The 13,830-nt window shown below is 47.0% G+C and overlaps 1 protein-coding gene across 4 annotated transcripts in view; it reads right to left on the bottom strand.

Moving 5' to 3' along the window:
* Positions 1 to 622: 622 nt before the first annotated feature.
* The window catches only part of MINDY4 (MINDY lysine 48 deubiquitinase 4), a 95,884-nt gene continuing 82,676 nt past the window's right edge, over positions 623 to 13,830 (bottom strand). For all 4 annotated transcript variants that reach the window (XM_053259360.1, XM_053259361.1, XM_053259362.1 and 1 more), the window contains 3 exons: positions 12,089 to 12,269; positions 9,051 to 9,123; positions 623 to 2,349 (listed from right to left, as the gene is read on the bottom strand). In XM_053259360.1, coding sequence (XP_053115335.1) covers positions 2,301 to 2,349; positions 9,051 to 9,123; positions 12,089 to 12,269 — 303 coding nt within the window. In that variant the 3' untranslated portion in view covers positions 623 to 2,300. The remainder of the gene's footprint in view (positions 2,350 to 9,050; positions 9,124 to 12,088; positions 12,270 to 13,830) is intronic.

Genomic DNA, 13,830 nt, shown 5'->3' with positions numbered 1-13,830 from the left:
GCTTTTAGGATCAAAGGGCAGGACAGGGCAGGTTTGGGAACCAATCAGAAGGCTGGGATGGGAGGCAGAGATGGGGCGGCAGGCATCCTAGGGCCACAGAGGGTCAGTCTGCTGGCTCAGACTGAGGCTGCAGCCAGTCTGGAGCTACAGAGCAAGCAGTGGCACAAGAGTGGTTCTCCAGGTCCCAGGAGGCTTCTGGTCTGTGCATCCTAGCTCAAAATGGCACACTGTTGTCTTTGGTTCATTTAGCTCAGTATTGTCCACATGGACCAGCCGCAGCTCTCCAGAGTTTCAGATGGGTATTTTCTAGTCCTGCCTTGAGATACCAGGGGTTGAACCTGGGACCTTCTGCACGCATGTAGGTGGATGCTCTACCACCAAGCCATGGCCCATCCCCAATGCTTACAGTCTGACCAGCACCAGAATAGTGAATCTGGATGCTTGATTCATTGGACTTCCAGACTGAGCCCTGCAAATGCCTGACATGAGCACTGGGTGAGTAGCATTTTGTGTAAGGACCTACCAACGGCTTCCAAATGGTTTATATAGCTCACTGAATCACCAGGTTTCCTGATCCAACTTGGACAGTCCAGTAAAGAACAATATTAAATTCATTTTCAAATTAATGTTCAACCTTCCTTTTAAGGCTTATTTTTATTTACAAAATGACACTTTTAAGTACATTTTTTTAATAAAAAAACAACACCCCTGCAAACTACCAGGAGCATTACCAAACCCATCCACTACCTTACTGAAATGTTACCTGTCAGCATTATGCTTTTTGCTTTGATTAATAAGAAAATAAAATATTGATGAAAAGTAGCCAAGATGCTGTGCTGACACACTACACTTTGGAAACCTTAATACACAGGTGGGGAGCATGTACCTGACCTTGTTTCCTAAGCATCCCTCACAGCAAACAACTTTACCAAAATAACAGAATACAACCTAAAAACTACATTGCTGTAGCCCACCAGGTTTCCAAGGCTGACTGCGCCTACATGGTGGAAGTGGGTCATAAGGAAAAGATTGTAAACATATTATGGGGCATTGTTCTCATGGTAATCAGGGAGACTGGCTGAGCAAAGGAGGAAATTGCCCACCTCTGTCCTAGGGTGTATATTTAATTTTGTATACATTTCAAAAGAATGCATATTATATAATTACTGGAAATGCTCCCTTCTGCTGAGATTCCCACCTAGACATTACATTCACCATGGAATCAGCATCCCTGGGGGAAATTCCCCCCTGCTTTCCACACAGAATTCACTGCCTGAGTCAAGACTAGCATGCAGTGAGATCCTCCGCCTACAATTCCTATCAATGATTCATATCAATAGAATTCATATCCATAGTGACCTTACTAGGTGAGGGAACTCAGAATGTGGTGGGCCTGGATTCCAATAAATGATGTGGGTAGTTGTGGCAAGAAGCCATGGGGAAGATGCTAATCCCCCTGCAGATATGTCTAGACCAGTGCAAACCACTATGGCTTAGCCCTCTTTCCCAAAGGACTGATGAATCTAACAATACTTTACTTTCCGTGCTTAGAAGGGTAACCTTAATAATTCTCATTATCATCAATATTCTGTGGCCTAGATAAGGCAAGGCATTGCCCAGCAGAATGAAGAGAGGAGCTGCACCACAAGTTTGGGTCTCCCAATAGCCAGGGGTCAGAAGGAGCAGACATCAGGATGTGAAAAAGAAAAGGGTTGGCAGTGATACCCTTGATCCCAAATGTTTTGGGAGCTATTAGCTTAGGCTGGGGGTTCCCAGCCTTGGGCCCCCAGATGATGGCAGCTGTAGTCCCATAACATGTGAGGACCCAAGGCTGGGAACACTCATATTAGCTTTACCTAATGCAGAACCGCCCTTGGGAAAATGGATTTCTTCCATCTTGTTTGTGTACACTTCAGTTTCCTTGATTTCGAATGGAGACAGTGCAAAAGAGCTAGCATTAAATGAGAAAGGTGGGCACACAGTCAGGGTGTTGTTTGGTAGATACAATCGCAGGACGTGGAGGGGATTCAGAAACGGAACTTGAGTCGATGTCGACAGATTTACTACTCTTTCTCTCAGTTTGTTTTGGCCGTCAAGGCTGATTCTCCACTTGCATACATTGTGCACAGAAAAGGGAAGCCGCTTCAAATAGGTGCAGCCTCTGTTTACACACTGGCCAGAGCATGAAGTCCTGCCTCTTTGCTCAGTCTCGTTGCATGGGATGAAGGCAGGCACGCCACCTGCCCAGCTTCCTCCAAGAGTGGGAGGAGGCCTCTTTTGAGCCGGTGGGGTCACAGCGGTCACAGGATGGGTTCTGTGCCATTCCAGTTGACAACAGCTCCTTTCCACCTAAAGGCAAAGTACAGGGTTTTATGTGGATGCTTTCCCATGATCATCTCCTTTGCCCTTGCTTTTCCCCTGTGAAATGAGTTGGGCGGCAGCGTGATTTAAAACAGCTGGACTTGCAGCCAGGTACTAACCATGTGTACTCCATTCCAAAAGCCACTGCAAGCATGAGAAAGAGCTGAAAGGGGAGGCGGGGGAAAGGCAGAAGGGCCAGGTGGAAAGAAGCTCGGTGGGCCCGATCCGACCGTCAGGCTTTGTATGGAGTTGTGCGGATGGATCAGTCATTCCTTTCCATTCTGTGATTTGGTAAGGGGGGCAAAGACTGTCAGGAGAATGGCGGCCGCCTCCTGTCTCTGCTCAACGTCACAGGAACTACCATCACAATGGGAACTCACCATCATCCCCTTCCTGTGAGTGGCCTTCGCCAAGGCGGCTGCGGCTTGCATCAGCCTCAACTGATTGTTCTCTTAAGATGTCTTGGACATGCTTGTTTATTTATGGCTGTGACTTCAAAGGAGCTCAAGGGGAGGCAAATTGACCAGCTCCACTGAAATACACTTGGGAACTCTGAAAAAGGCTGAAGGTGATGGCAGTCCATTCTCTTTCAAGAGACTGGGGCCCTTGGCCATCTTGACACCAGAGTCAACCTGGGGATGCAAAGGCATTCTGCTTAACCACTATGACCTTGTCTCTCCAGCTCCTGCTGAACTACAACTCCCATCACCCCCAGCTGCAATTTATTGCTGGGGATGATGGGAGATGTAGTTCAGCAACAGCTGGTGAGCCAAGATTGCCTACCTCTCCTCTATTATGTCCTTACAATGCACAATGCAAAAGTCATGGAAAGTTGCAAACCTCTCCAGATCTCTCTTCTTTCCAGGTAGCTGCAAACACAGATGTTCTGCATGAAGCAGCTTCTGTACTGTATGGTGACTTCTCTCCAGGAAAAAGAAGACCACCTCATTCAAACAACAGGGATATTATTTCTTGGTTATGCCTATACTGTGCCTTTCTTCCATGATGGGTCTCAAAGCAGCACACATGGGGGTCCCCAGGCAGTTTCTCATTCAGGCACTGACCCAGGCCTGCTGAGGCTCTGAGAGGCAATTACATAATTTGCCTGCAAGCCATAGCTCCGGACTGCTGCCGTGATCTGGCAGGTTTGATTTCCGACACAGAGGTTATCGTTTCACTGATGCAGGCTATTCTCCTGAACCCACTTTTTAATGTGTGTATTTCAAGGTATTTTACTACTGCTCAGAAAAATAGGTCACCGTGGTTTACCACATTAAAATGATGGCAATAAAATGGTGCTGTACAAACACAAAAAATGGTGGTGGCAACAAACCGAACAAAGATAGTATGAGTTGTGGGCATGACAGTAAAAGGACAAAGGACATCAAAGGAAACAAAATGCTCAAAAGACATCCAAAACAAAAAGGGCCTTGCCTGCCCCTTGGAAGTGAGAGCACCTCTTGGAAGGCAAGCCGCGTCCCCCACCCGCCGCCACCCCCGGAAGCGAGTTCAATAGCATCAGGGCCACTACAGAAAAGTCTTCTCTCTGATTCCATCTGATGTATTTTTGGCTGCAAAAAAGAATTCTGCAACTGGATACACAAATTCCCACATAAGCCAGATGGAGGTTAAAGAATGGGGATCTGCATCCCCTTGAAAGCAAAAACAACCACAAGAGCAAAACCAGCGGCCCACATGATGTGCAAGGTAGGGATGTGCGAACCAGCTCGAAAATGAGCCGAACTGGGGTGGTGGGGCAGCCCAAGGGCAAGTTGAGCAAGGCCCCCACTTGTGGCTGGCTCAACAAGGGGAATCTGGCTAAAGAAAGTTCTTAGTCTTTTTTCTAAATTACGTTTTAAAAAGCGCTGTTGTGCGGAGCAGAATGGAGAATAAAGAGCGGCCGGTGGCCACAGAGGTAGCAAGGATTGCGGCGGAGGTGGTGGGGACTCCTTCCTCCATTCCACTGGCCTCCCAAATCTGGCCCATTTCGGAGATGGGGGGGGGGGGGCTCCCGAAGATGGCCGTGGAGGAGGTGGAGGAAGCTCCTTTTCCCATCCCTCTGCCCTCCCAGGTGACAGCTCCGGCCGGCTGTGGCACATTTCAGGCCTCTCTGCATGCACGAAATGGGCTGCAGCCAGCCGGACCTATCATCTGGGAGGGCAGAGAGATGGGATAAAGGGCTTCCTGCTGCTGCCTCCATTGAGGTGCACATTCCAGTATGATTTCAGTTTGCACCCTGCTGTTCTCAAAAATAGGGATATCTAAGAGTTCGCCAATAATTTCAACGGAACCTAGCCGTAATTAACTTAGGATGTTGCCCATTTCCCAAAGATGTCCATGCAGGATCATCAGAGAAAACTGTGTAGCTAGAAAATTTAACCATTTGTATTTGCCACAGCAAATCCACATCAAAATATGAAAACAATAACATGGCAGAATATTATGACTTATTAGGGGGGCTGACACTGTTATGCTTATTTTATGACACCATGTTATGTCCAATACTTTTTAAAATTTTGTTTGTGATGACTCACAGTCTTGACAATAATCTCCCAACTGAAAGTAATCAGTTGGATAAAAACACGGGTCCTTGGTTGATGGATCCACGATATAACTATATATGGAAGTTAGAAAATTCCTTTCATAAAAATGCATGCTGCAGGGATTTGTTTGCAAAATGTTTCCTCTTCTATGGTATTTGAGGGCAGACAAAAAAACAACAACCCAAAAACCTCTTTTGCTGCTTTCACAGCCTTCCTGCATATCCACTAGAACTGAAGTATCCGTGTTTCCATTTCAGTAAAGAAAGTGCAGAAAAGGGTCTGCTCAAGTGAGGGCCCCAGGACACATCCTGACACACGGGTCTGAATGGGGCTGTTCTGAGGTGCTTCAGGGCCTATGATCCCCCTAAGATGCACATGAGGGCTGACACAGATGGAATTGTGACTAGTGCCGTGCAATCTGGTGTGGAGTGCCCCTGCACCCCAAGGATTCTTTGGGTGAAGATGGGCACCCATGCTAAGCACTATGGGAGTCATCTGAAGGACGCATGTTCTCTGCCCTGAAAAGAAAAGGCTCCGCATGCAACCAATGTGTGTTCAAGTCCCTTTTGCTGCATTTCCAGAGGTCCTACTCTCCACATACAACAGAATGAAGTGGCACACAGTCTCGAGGCCGTGGAGTGGCCATACCCCTTCAGATGGCAGGTGGGGAAATATCGGTGGATGTACAGACTAAGGCTGTGCTTGTGCAATGATGCCGGGCTAGTTCAAGAAGGTTGTTGGAGATATGCAAACTGGCACTCTTAAGCAAAGTTCCTTGCAACTTGGATTAAGGTTTGCTGGCTTCCCAGCAGGACAAGCACCACAGGCTGTGCACCTTACATAGGAAACAGCTTTATACGGAGTCAGAGCATTGGACCATCTAGCTTAGTACTGTCTGCACTGACTGGCAACGTCTCTCCAAGGTTCCAGGCAGGAGTCTCTCCCAGCCCTACCTGGAGATGCTGTCAGGGGGTGCACCTGGCATTTTCTGCATGCAAGCATGCAGATGCTCTACCACGACAGCAATGAATGCACCACTGAGAGACAATAAAGGCCCTTAAGCAAGCAAGCAAGCATCTCCAGGTAGGGCTGGGAAAGACTCCTGCCTGGAACCTTGGAGCAGCCATTGCCAGTCAGTGTAGACAATACTGAGCGAGATGGTCCAATGCTCTGAATCCTTATAAGGCCGTTTCCTTAGCTAGATGGACCAGTGGTCGGCCTCGGTATAAGGCAGCTTCCTACATGTCCCTATGCTCACATGCTGAGTGTTAACTACATGGGCAGTTCCTTAATCCAGATGTCGGCCAGCATGTTGTTTCCAGTTTTGAATTATTTGTTTTGTCACAATGATTTCACACTGTGCACTGCCTTGAATGTCTTCTGAAGGTAGAAAGATGGCATAACTGCCCCCTTTTTTAGGCATACAAACAAACAAACCACCTTAGATTATCTGGTCAGCTCCTCAATAATCAAACAGGTTTCCCCTGTGCTCCCCCGAGCCCCATGCTAACCTGTATGCACCTCTGTGGCCATACCAGTGGAAGATTTTAGTGGAATGTGCCACAGGAAAAGAAGCTCCACATTCCACAGATATATAGCCAAGCATGGTGAATGTCAGCTAAGGCAGGCCTTAACCAAATACGCGGCTGAATTAAGACCATGTAGATCAAAGAGTGGTCCCCTTCGGGCAGACTAGCAGAAGTTATTTCCTCCGCTGGAGACAGGAAGCAATAGAGGATCGGGCCTCTGATGAGTCTCACTCTGAGATCCTTGGGGCAACGGGATCAATCAGGTCACATGGGATTTCCGAAAGCTCAAGAAATGCACATTCCTTTCATCTTTCAGGTCAGAACTGAGCTGCTTACACAGATGTTTGGAGATGCAAGTCACGAAGGGTGGAGAGACAGTTGCTCTTCCCTCAGTCCTCAGCGGTCTGAGGCTGGAAATGGCAGAAGTAAAGGCGGCGGCTGGGTTGGTTTCCCAGGCTTTGATTAAACAGGAGTAAGAGAAGGATAACCAGCAGCAGCGCTCAAAAGAAGTTGTTCTATGCCAGGGCTGGACAACTTCAGCTCTCCTGCAGAGGCTGGACTAAACTACCGTAATCCCTGACTACTGGCCACTGTGCCTGGGGATGATGGGAGTTGTAGTCCAGACACAGCTGGAGGGCCAAAGTTGTTTAGCCTTGGACTAAGCTCGGGGAAAGCAGCTGGAGGCCCTGGAGGCCTACGTGACTAGCTGAGGTGGACAAGCTGGGCCCCCCTGTTGCAGACAAAGAAGGATGCACAGTGGTCAGGGCAGCAGGACATGATGGCTGTTCATCATGAGACAACACTGGACAGATCCACCAGTCAATACTATAACTCAGCTCTACAACAAACACACACTCTGGTAACCGAAGCAATCATATATTAACGTAAACAATGAGGCTATTCTCATGATGGGGGAAAACTGGGCTAAAGAAGCCCAGCCCGGTTTTCCCCCATCGTGAGAACCAGCGGGCTCGTGGGCGGTTAGCCCACCAAAGTAGCCCTCCCCTTAGCCAAGGTTAGCGGAGAAAGCGCTCAGCTGATCTGGGTTTCCTGATTGTGTGCCACCATGGTGTGGCGTGATACACGAGCAGACCCCTGACCAGGAGACTGCAAGCAGCCTCCCGGGTTTGGTGGACTCTCCAGGATGCCCCGTGCACTTGCATGGGGCATCCTGGAACTTCCAGGGGCCACGCGCCCCCCAATTCCCACAGCCTTTGCTGGCTCCGTGACGGAGCCGGCAGTTGTGTGGGCGGCCAATCCAGCTGCCCAAGGTTGCCTTTAGATTGTCTGTGGGGAGAGCGGGCTAAGCCCGCTCTCCCCGCAAACCCCCTTACAGCTCTTCACACTGATCATGTGAAAAGCCTCAATGACACGCAGACTGAATAAGACAGCTAATTACTATCAGTTTTTCTGAGTCATGATGTTGAGCATTGTTTTTAAGAGCACATTTCAGCCACCATTGTATAGCAATGAAGCTGGGCGATTTCCAGATTACACCCTACAACAGTGTCACTGTGTGTCCGCTAAATGTGCTTCTGCACTGCCTATGTTTCAACACTGCAGTCCCTGCACTGTCGGCAAGGTGCAGTTCACATTTCCAATACCTTCTTTCGGTTTTTATCCTTGTGTTGCAGTCCGACAATGTTGCAAGTCTGTTGCAGAAAAAAACAATCTGTATTTTCCCGTCTTACGAGGGTTGCCCAAACTATTTTCGTTTCCAAAACGGTCCTGCCAAGCCGAAGCATTTTACTGCTGAACAGTGTGTAATCTGGAAAGCACCCTGATGTGTAACACAGAAACATTTGCTCCTTTCAGAACTGGTTTTACTAGTGTATTAAAGAGGTCTTGAAAAACTTGTGACATGTAGATTGATACTCAATATAAGCAGAATAATTGACATACTGAAATAGTTGATAAGAAATTTTCGAAGTCATCATAACAACTCCGTAATTATATTTCAGTGTACCTTTCTAACCCCTTCCCTTGGAAGTTCTAACTGAACATAGGTACCATAACTGTATGTACATATGTTTTATCACTTACATAGTGTATGGGCATTTGGGTTTCATCATTCATTTTTGTATCCATTATGTGACTTATCTGGTATTAATAGTGATTTACATGCCATTGTTTACACTAATATACTATTGCTTCCATTACTAGCTTCTATTACTAGAGTGTTTCTTTGGCTTATGTTGTCTGGAGTGCTGGGAGCCCTTGGCTCCTGGTTGCTCAAGAACATTTTAGCCCCACTTTTTAACCCAGCATTTAGCTGAGTTTAAACAAAATTGTGGTTTGTTTAACCTCAGCAGGTGATCGTGTGCATGACTGCAGCTGGGTTAAAAATCTTCCCCCAGCTCTGTCACTCTGAGATCCCTGGGAGTAGGATGAGATACACCTGTGGTAGACAGACAGACACCTGAGTGACCAGGGACTTGACGGGTTCCCACATCATTCTGCATCTGTCGGGCCGACTGAATAGTTGCTAGCATTGTACCAGGGGAAGGACTCTACTTTATCACTCAAAAGCACATCACTCTTTTGCAGAAGAAGGAAAAGGTACAGAACATGATTGTGATAGGTAGGAAAATCAAAACCCACAAGAGGTTTGACTTACTTGGTCCTGATACAGTGTTCAAGTGGAGGAATTAGGTCATCATCTTTATCTGCGACGTAAGGCTGGGATGTATCTGCAGGAACACGTCAGACACAATGTCATGAGGACAGGTAAAGCACATCACATTTGCTGGGATTGATTCTGGGGAAATCCTGGCTGTCTCCAGGAAAGTGGCTGACAGCCAGACTAAATTACTCACAAGTAGTCCCTCTGAAATTACTGGGACAAATTAGTCATGACTGCCTTGGGATAGGTTTTATGAAAGGCAGTATAAAAATTGAACAAATCTAATTTCAGTGGGATTACTCATGAATAATTTAGTCTGGCTGTCAGCCACTATGCTCAGCAGGGGCAGGAGAGGAGAAGGAGACTGAGACAGACACAGAGAAATGAGAGGCAGGCAGGGTGATGAACCCCTCCTGCATGACCAGCTTCTCCCTCCCACGTCTCCCCCCACCCGCCCACTCACCAGGCTCACTTTAATTTCAGGGCCTGGCTGGGGGCTGGGTGGGGGGAAACCCATGGTGAGAAGATTGTTTATATTTAATTCATTATGTACTGAAAAGACTTGCTACCTTTTTGGCACAAAAGCCTCACAAAGTGGGAATGCCAGAATAAAACAACAACTTGCGCTGGAAAATTCAGAGCTACTGGGATCCTGACCTCCTTTGGAGGAGACACCACTGGAGGCTGATGATGTCTTTGCAAAATTTGGTGTGTTGGCAAATATGCAGGTTAAGCATTAGTTGGAGGCAAGTAGCAGGTCATGCTCATCCCATGCAGCAATGGGTTGCATCTGTTCCCTAGAGAGACGCCCTTGCTCTGCCAGCCTTTAGCGGCCTCCCTCAGTCTCACCATTCTGTCTGTCCCTGCCATAAAACACAGTTTATTTTATTCTTTCTTTACACTCACTCTCTGTCCTGAATTTGTTGCCCACCCATTATACTGAATGACCTCAAGTTCTAAAATTATGGAAGAGGGCAAAAAGAAAAACACATCTCTTTCTTCTCACGTGTCATCATTTCATCCTGCCACCCCTTGGTGATTTTGCCCCTAAACTAGGGATTCTAAAAGTTTGTTCCCCAGGTGTTGTTGGACTAGAAATCCCATGATCCCCAGGCACAATGGATGCTGATGATGGGAGCTGTAATCCAACAACCTTTGGGGACCAAGTTTGAAAACCCCGGCCCTATACTCAATGCCCCCAGTGCTTTAGCCTTTCCTCTTAAGGAGACATGGGAATGCTTAGAAGAAGTAACCAGTACCTAGATCTGGAGATCAGTGTCTAGTGCAGGGGTGGGCCATCTTGGCCTTCCAGCTTTTGTTGAATCACAACACCCATCATCCCTAGCTGCAATTTATTGTGGCTCAACAACCAATGGAAGGCCAAGCTTGCCTACCCCTGACCTAGTACTTAGATCTGCGGCCCAAGGAGGAAAGAGCAGCAGAGAATTCCAGAACTCAGCACCAGAAATTCAACCTCTAATTTCCCTCTGAATGACAGTTCTCCATTTCAGCATGCCCACTGCTGCTCCTTTGCATCCTCTATGAATAGCAGTCCTCCACTTCAGATTATTAGGAAGCTGGAACAGCCAGCATGCTTAGACACAAAGCCAGAGTCCCACAAAGTTCCAACGGCTACATAACAGCACACCAGAAAACAAAGGCAGTCTCTGGAAAGTCTGAGCCTTAAAGGTAATATAATTGTAGACTGGGGGTGAGAAGTAAAAAAAGAAAAGAAACCGTTGCCATGACATCTAAAGTTAAACCTAAATTTACCATCACTGCAGGCAGTCAAAAGGACAGGAGGGAGTGTCTTTTGGCAGTTTAGAAGCAGTGATGGGGGGCAGGACCCCCCAAATTTCGTAACAGTGAGTGTACCCAAGGCAAGCAGGGGAATGCTGTTTGAGTGAGGGGTGCCAGGGCTTTATTTTTATTTTATTTTATTTTTAAAAATAAACTTTCCTTGCTCCTGTGCCTAATACCAGCCTGATGTGCAAGACTTAAACAGGTGAAGTTAACAGTTATCTGCTTCTGCTTCATTCATGTATACAGGGCTGATGTTAAAGGCATAGCAGTAGAGCTGGGGGAGAAGCTGTCAATACCAGCTTTGAGCCTCCATCACTGGTCAGCCGATACAATCTACAGAATCAAGTGTGAATCTGTTCAAGCATGGACTGCACCTGGAGGCAGGTGAAGATGATCTGCCGGATGGCTTCCCTTGCACATGGCTAAGGCAAGGCAGGGCTCTAGTCTAGCCTTTTCATAGGAAGCTGCCATATACTGAATCAGACCATTGATCCCTCTACTCACTATGGTCTACACAGACTGCAGCAGCTTCTCCAGCACTGCAGGCTCTCTCAGTTCTATCTGGAGATGCCAGGGAGGGAACTTGGAACCTTCCGCACATGCAAGCCTTTGCATGCAGAAGGTTCCAAGTTCCCTTCCTGGCAGCATCTCCAAGATAGGGCTGAGAGAGACTCCGGCCTGCAACCTTGGAGAAGCCGCTGCCAGTCGGTGAAGACAATACTGAGCTAGATGGATCAATGGTCTGATTCGGTATATGGCAGCTTCCTATGACTATAACAGACATCTGTATATTCACACAATATGTCTGAATAGGGCACCAATTTGCTCCTAAGCCTTTCTTTGATATGCATTATATGACTATCATTTCCAGCACTCCAGAGGCTAGGCGCTCTGCAACTAAACCTCTTATACGGTGGGAGAAGATCTGGTCTTGTGGTAGCAAGCATGGCTTGTCCCCTTAGCTAAGCAGGGTCGGCCCTCATTGCATATGAATGGGAGACTACATGTGAGCACTGCAGGATATTCCCCTTTAGGGGATGGGGCCGCTCTGGAAAGAGCATCTAGGTTCCAAGTTCCCTCCCTGGCAGCATCTCCAAGATAGGGCTGAGAGAGATTCCTGCCTGCAGCCTTGGAGAAGCCGCTGCCAGTCTGGGTAGACAATACTGAGCGAGATGGACCTATGGTCTGACTCAGCAGCTTCCTATGTTCTAAGGTCTTTGTCTCCATACCAACGGTGAGACGGATCTCCTCTTGTTGACTGGCTAAGCCATCGTAGTAATACAGGTCAAACTGCCTCTCCATCTTCCAGTCGCCAAGTAAATCCTTCTGCAAGCAGAAGAGGACGCTGAAATGGCTCTCGCTGCACACCAGCCAAACTGGAAACCTGGGGGTCTTCAAATAACAGCCAACCTGAGCAAAAGGGAGAAAGCACACGTTTGTTTTTAATTTTCCCCCAGTAGACATAGCAATATTTTCTTCCTCCAAACCTGCAGATCCTAATGTGCAACTGGACACATTTTGTGCAGAGCAAAACAGAAAACTGTGCAGTGGAAACTAAGTGTTTGTCCGGTTGGGCCCATGGTGGTTGTTTCTTCAAAAGAAATAGAGGAGACAACGAAAAGAGAAAAAGAAACAGAAAATAAAGAGGAATTCTGTATCCTTTCAATCTTCCAAACTTATACAAAAAGTATATTAGAACCTTCCCGTACTCTCCCCCATTCTTTGTGAGGCACCTCCATTTTTCTTGCTTCCTCTCCATCAAGGGATGGGTTCAGATGACCCACCACAAGCACGTGGTGGTGGTGGTGTGTTGGTTCTCAGCATGAGTGTTCCCACCTCTTGCCATTACTTCCACTCCCTTCTGTATCGTCTGAATCCGGAAGTGTCAGGTGGAGAATGTCAGGTCTCCTCTGCCTCCCAACATTCTGCACCCAACTTCATATGCTGGTTATAAGTGTTAGGAGGTGGAAGGGAACCCGGCATTCTTCACCTGCCATTTCTGGAGACAACATGGAATGTGGTGGAAGTACTGGTTAATAGTGGGAGCATAAGCTTGCCAGGAGCCATTGCTTCCCTCCTACTTACTTGTGGCGGGTCGTATGAATCCCCCCAGTGTCTTTCTCATTTCCCTCCCTCCCTCTCGCCCTGCCTGTCTCTTCCTTTTGCTATCCATTCTCATTTTCCCTTCCATCTCTCTTATCTTTATTTCTGTTAGAAAATTCTGGGGTGAGGGGACATTCGTGGATGGGGGGGGCTGCACCCACTACTTCTGCAGCAGGACATAAAGCTTTGCATAAACCTTTGTCAAAAAGGCACCTGTCCACGCCTCTTGTGATCTAACAGTAAGACAGTCATTTGTTCTTTCCTAGATAAACCATTTTCTGCCCTATTAGTTTATTAATTACTATTTTTAAGCCATTGTTCCGTACAATGGTTTGTTTGTTTTTACAATTCTTGAGTTGTGAACAGAGAAGTAAAAATATAAATATTCTGTCAGAAAAAGAGCAAAAGATAGATTTCAATCGGGGGGAGATATTATCAGAAGGATATCCTTTCTAACACACATGCATATGGTAATATTTTTAAAAATCAAACAAGCAGCTTGCCTTCTCTTCCACTGCCCCTAAAGAAACAAATTCTTAAGAATGTCTTTTGATGTGAAATTAGAAACATACGGAATTATTTCTTTGGAGAGGAATTATATATACCACCCAATTAAAACAACAGGTTTTCAAACTTTCCAGCTTCAAGGAAACTTTTCCATATCATGTTGTCTTCCAAAGAAACTCGCTCCCCCTGTGAATGCCAGAGAATGCCTGCAGGTCGCAGAGGATTCTGGGAAGTGTCCACAGCTGCACACAGGGGTCAGAGGGGGTGCTGGCCAGTTCCTTAGTCCTCTCTGTATGAACTGACTACTGTATTTACCCAAATAGAAGGCGATTTTGCATTTAAGATAATGCCTTTAAAGAGA

The sequence above is a fragment of the Hemicordylus capensis genome, chromosome 6, assembly GCF_027244095.1.
Source record: "Hemicordylus capensis ecotype Gifberg chromosome 6, rHemCap1.1.pri, whole genome shotgun sequence".
In the NCBI taxonomy this organism is placed as follows: domain Eukaryota; kingdom Metazoa; phylum Chordata; class Lepidosauria; order Squamata; family Cordylidae; genus Hemicordylus; species Hemicordylus capensis.
The sequence above is the reverse complement of the archived record's forward strand: the minus strand, read 5'-3'. Positions and strand labels throughout refer to the sequence as shown.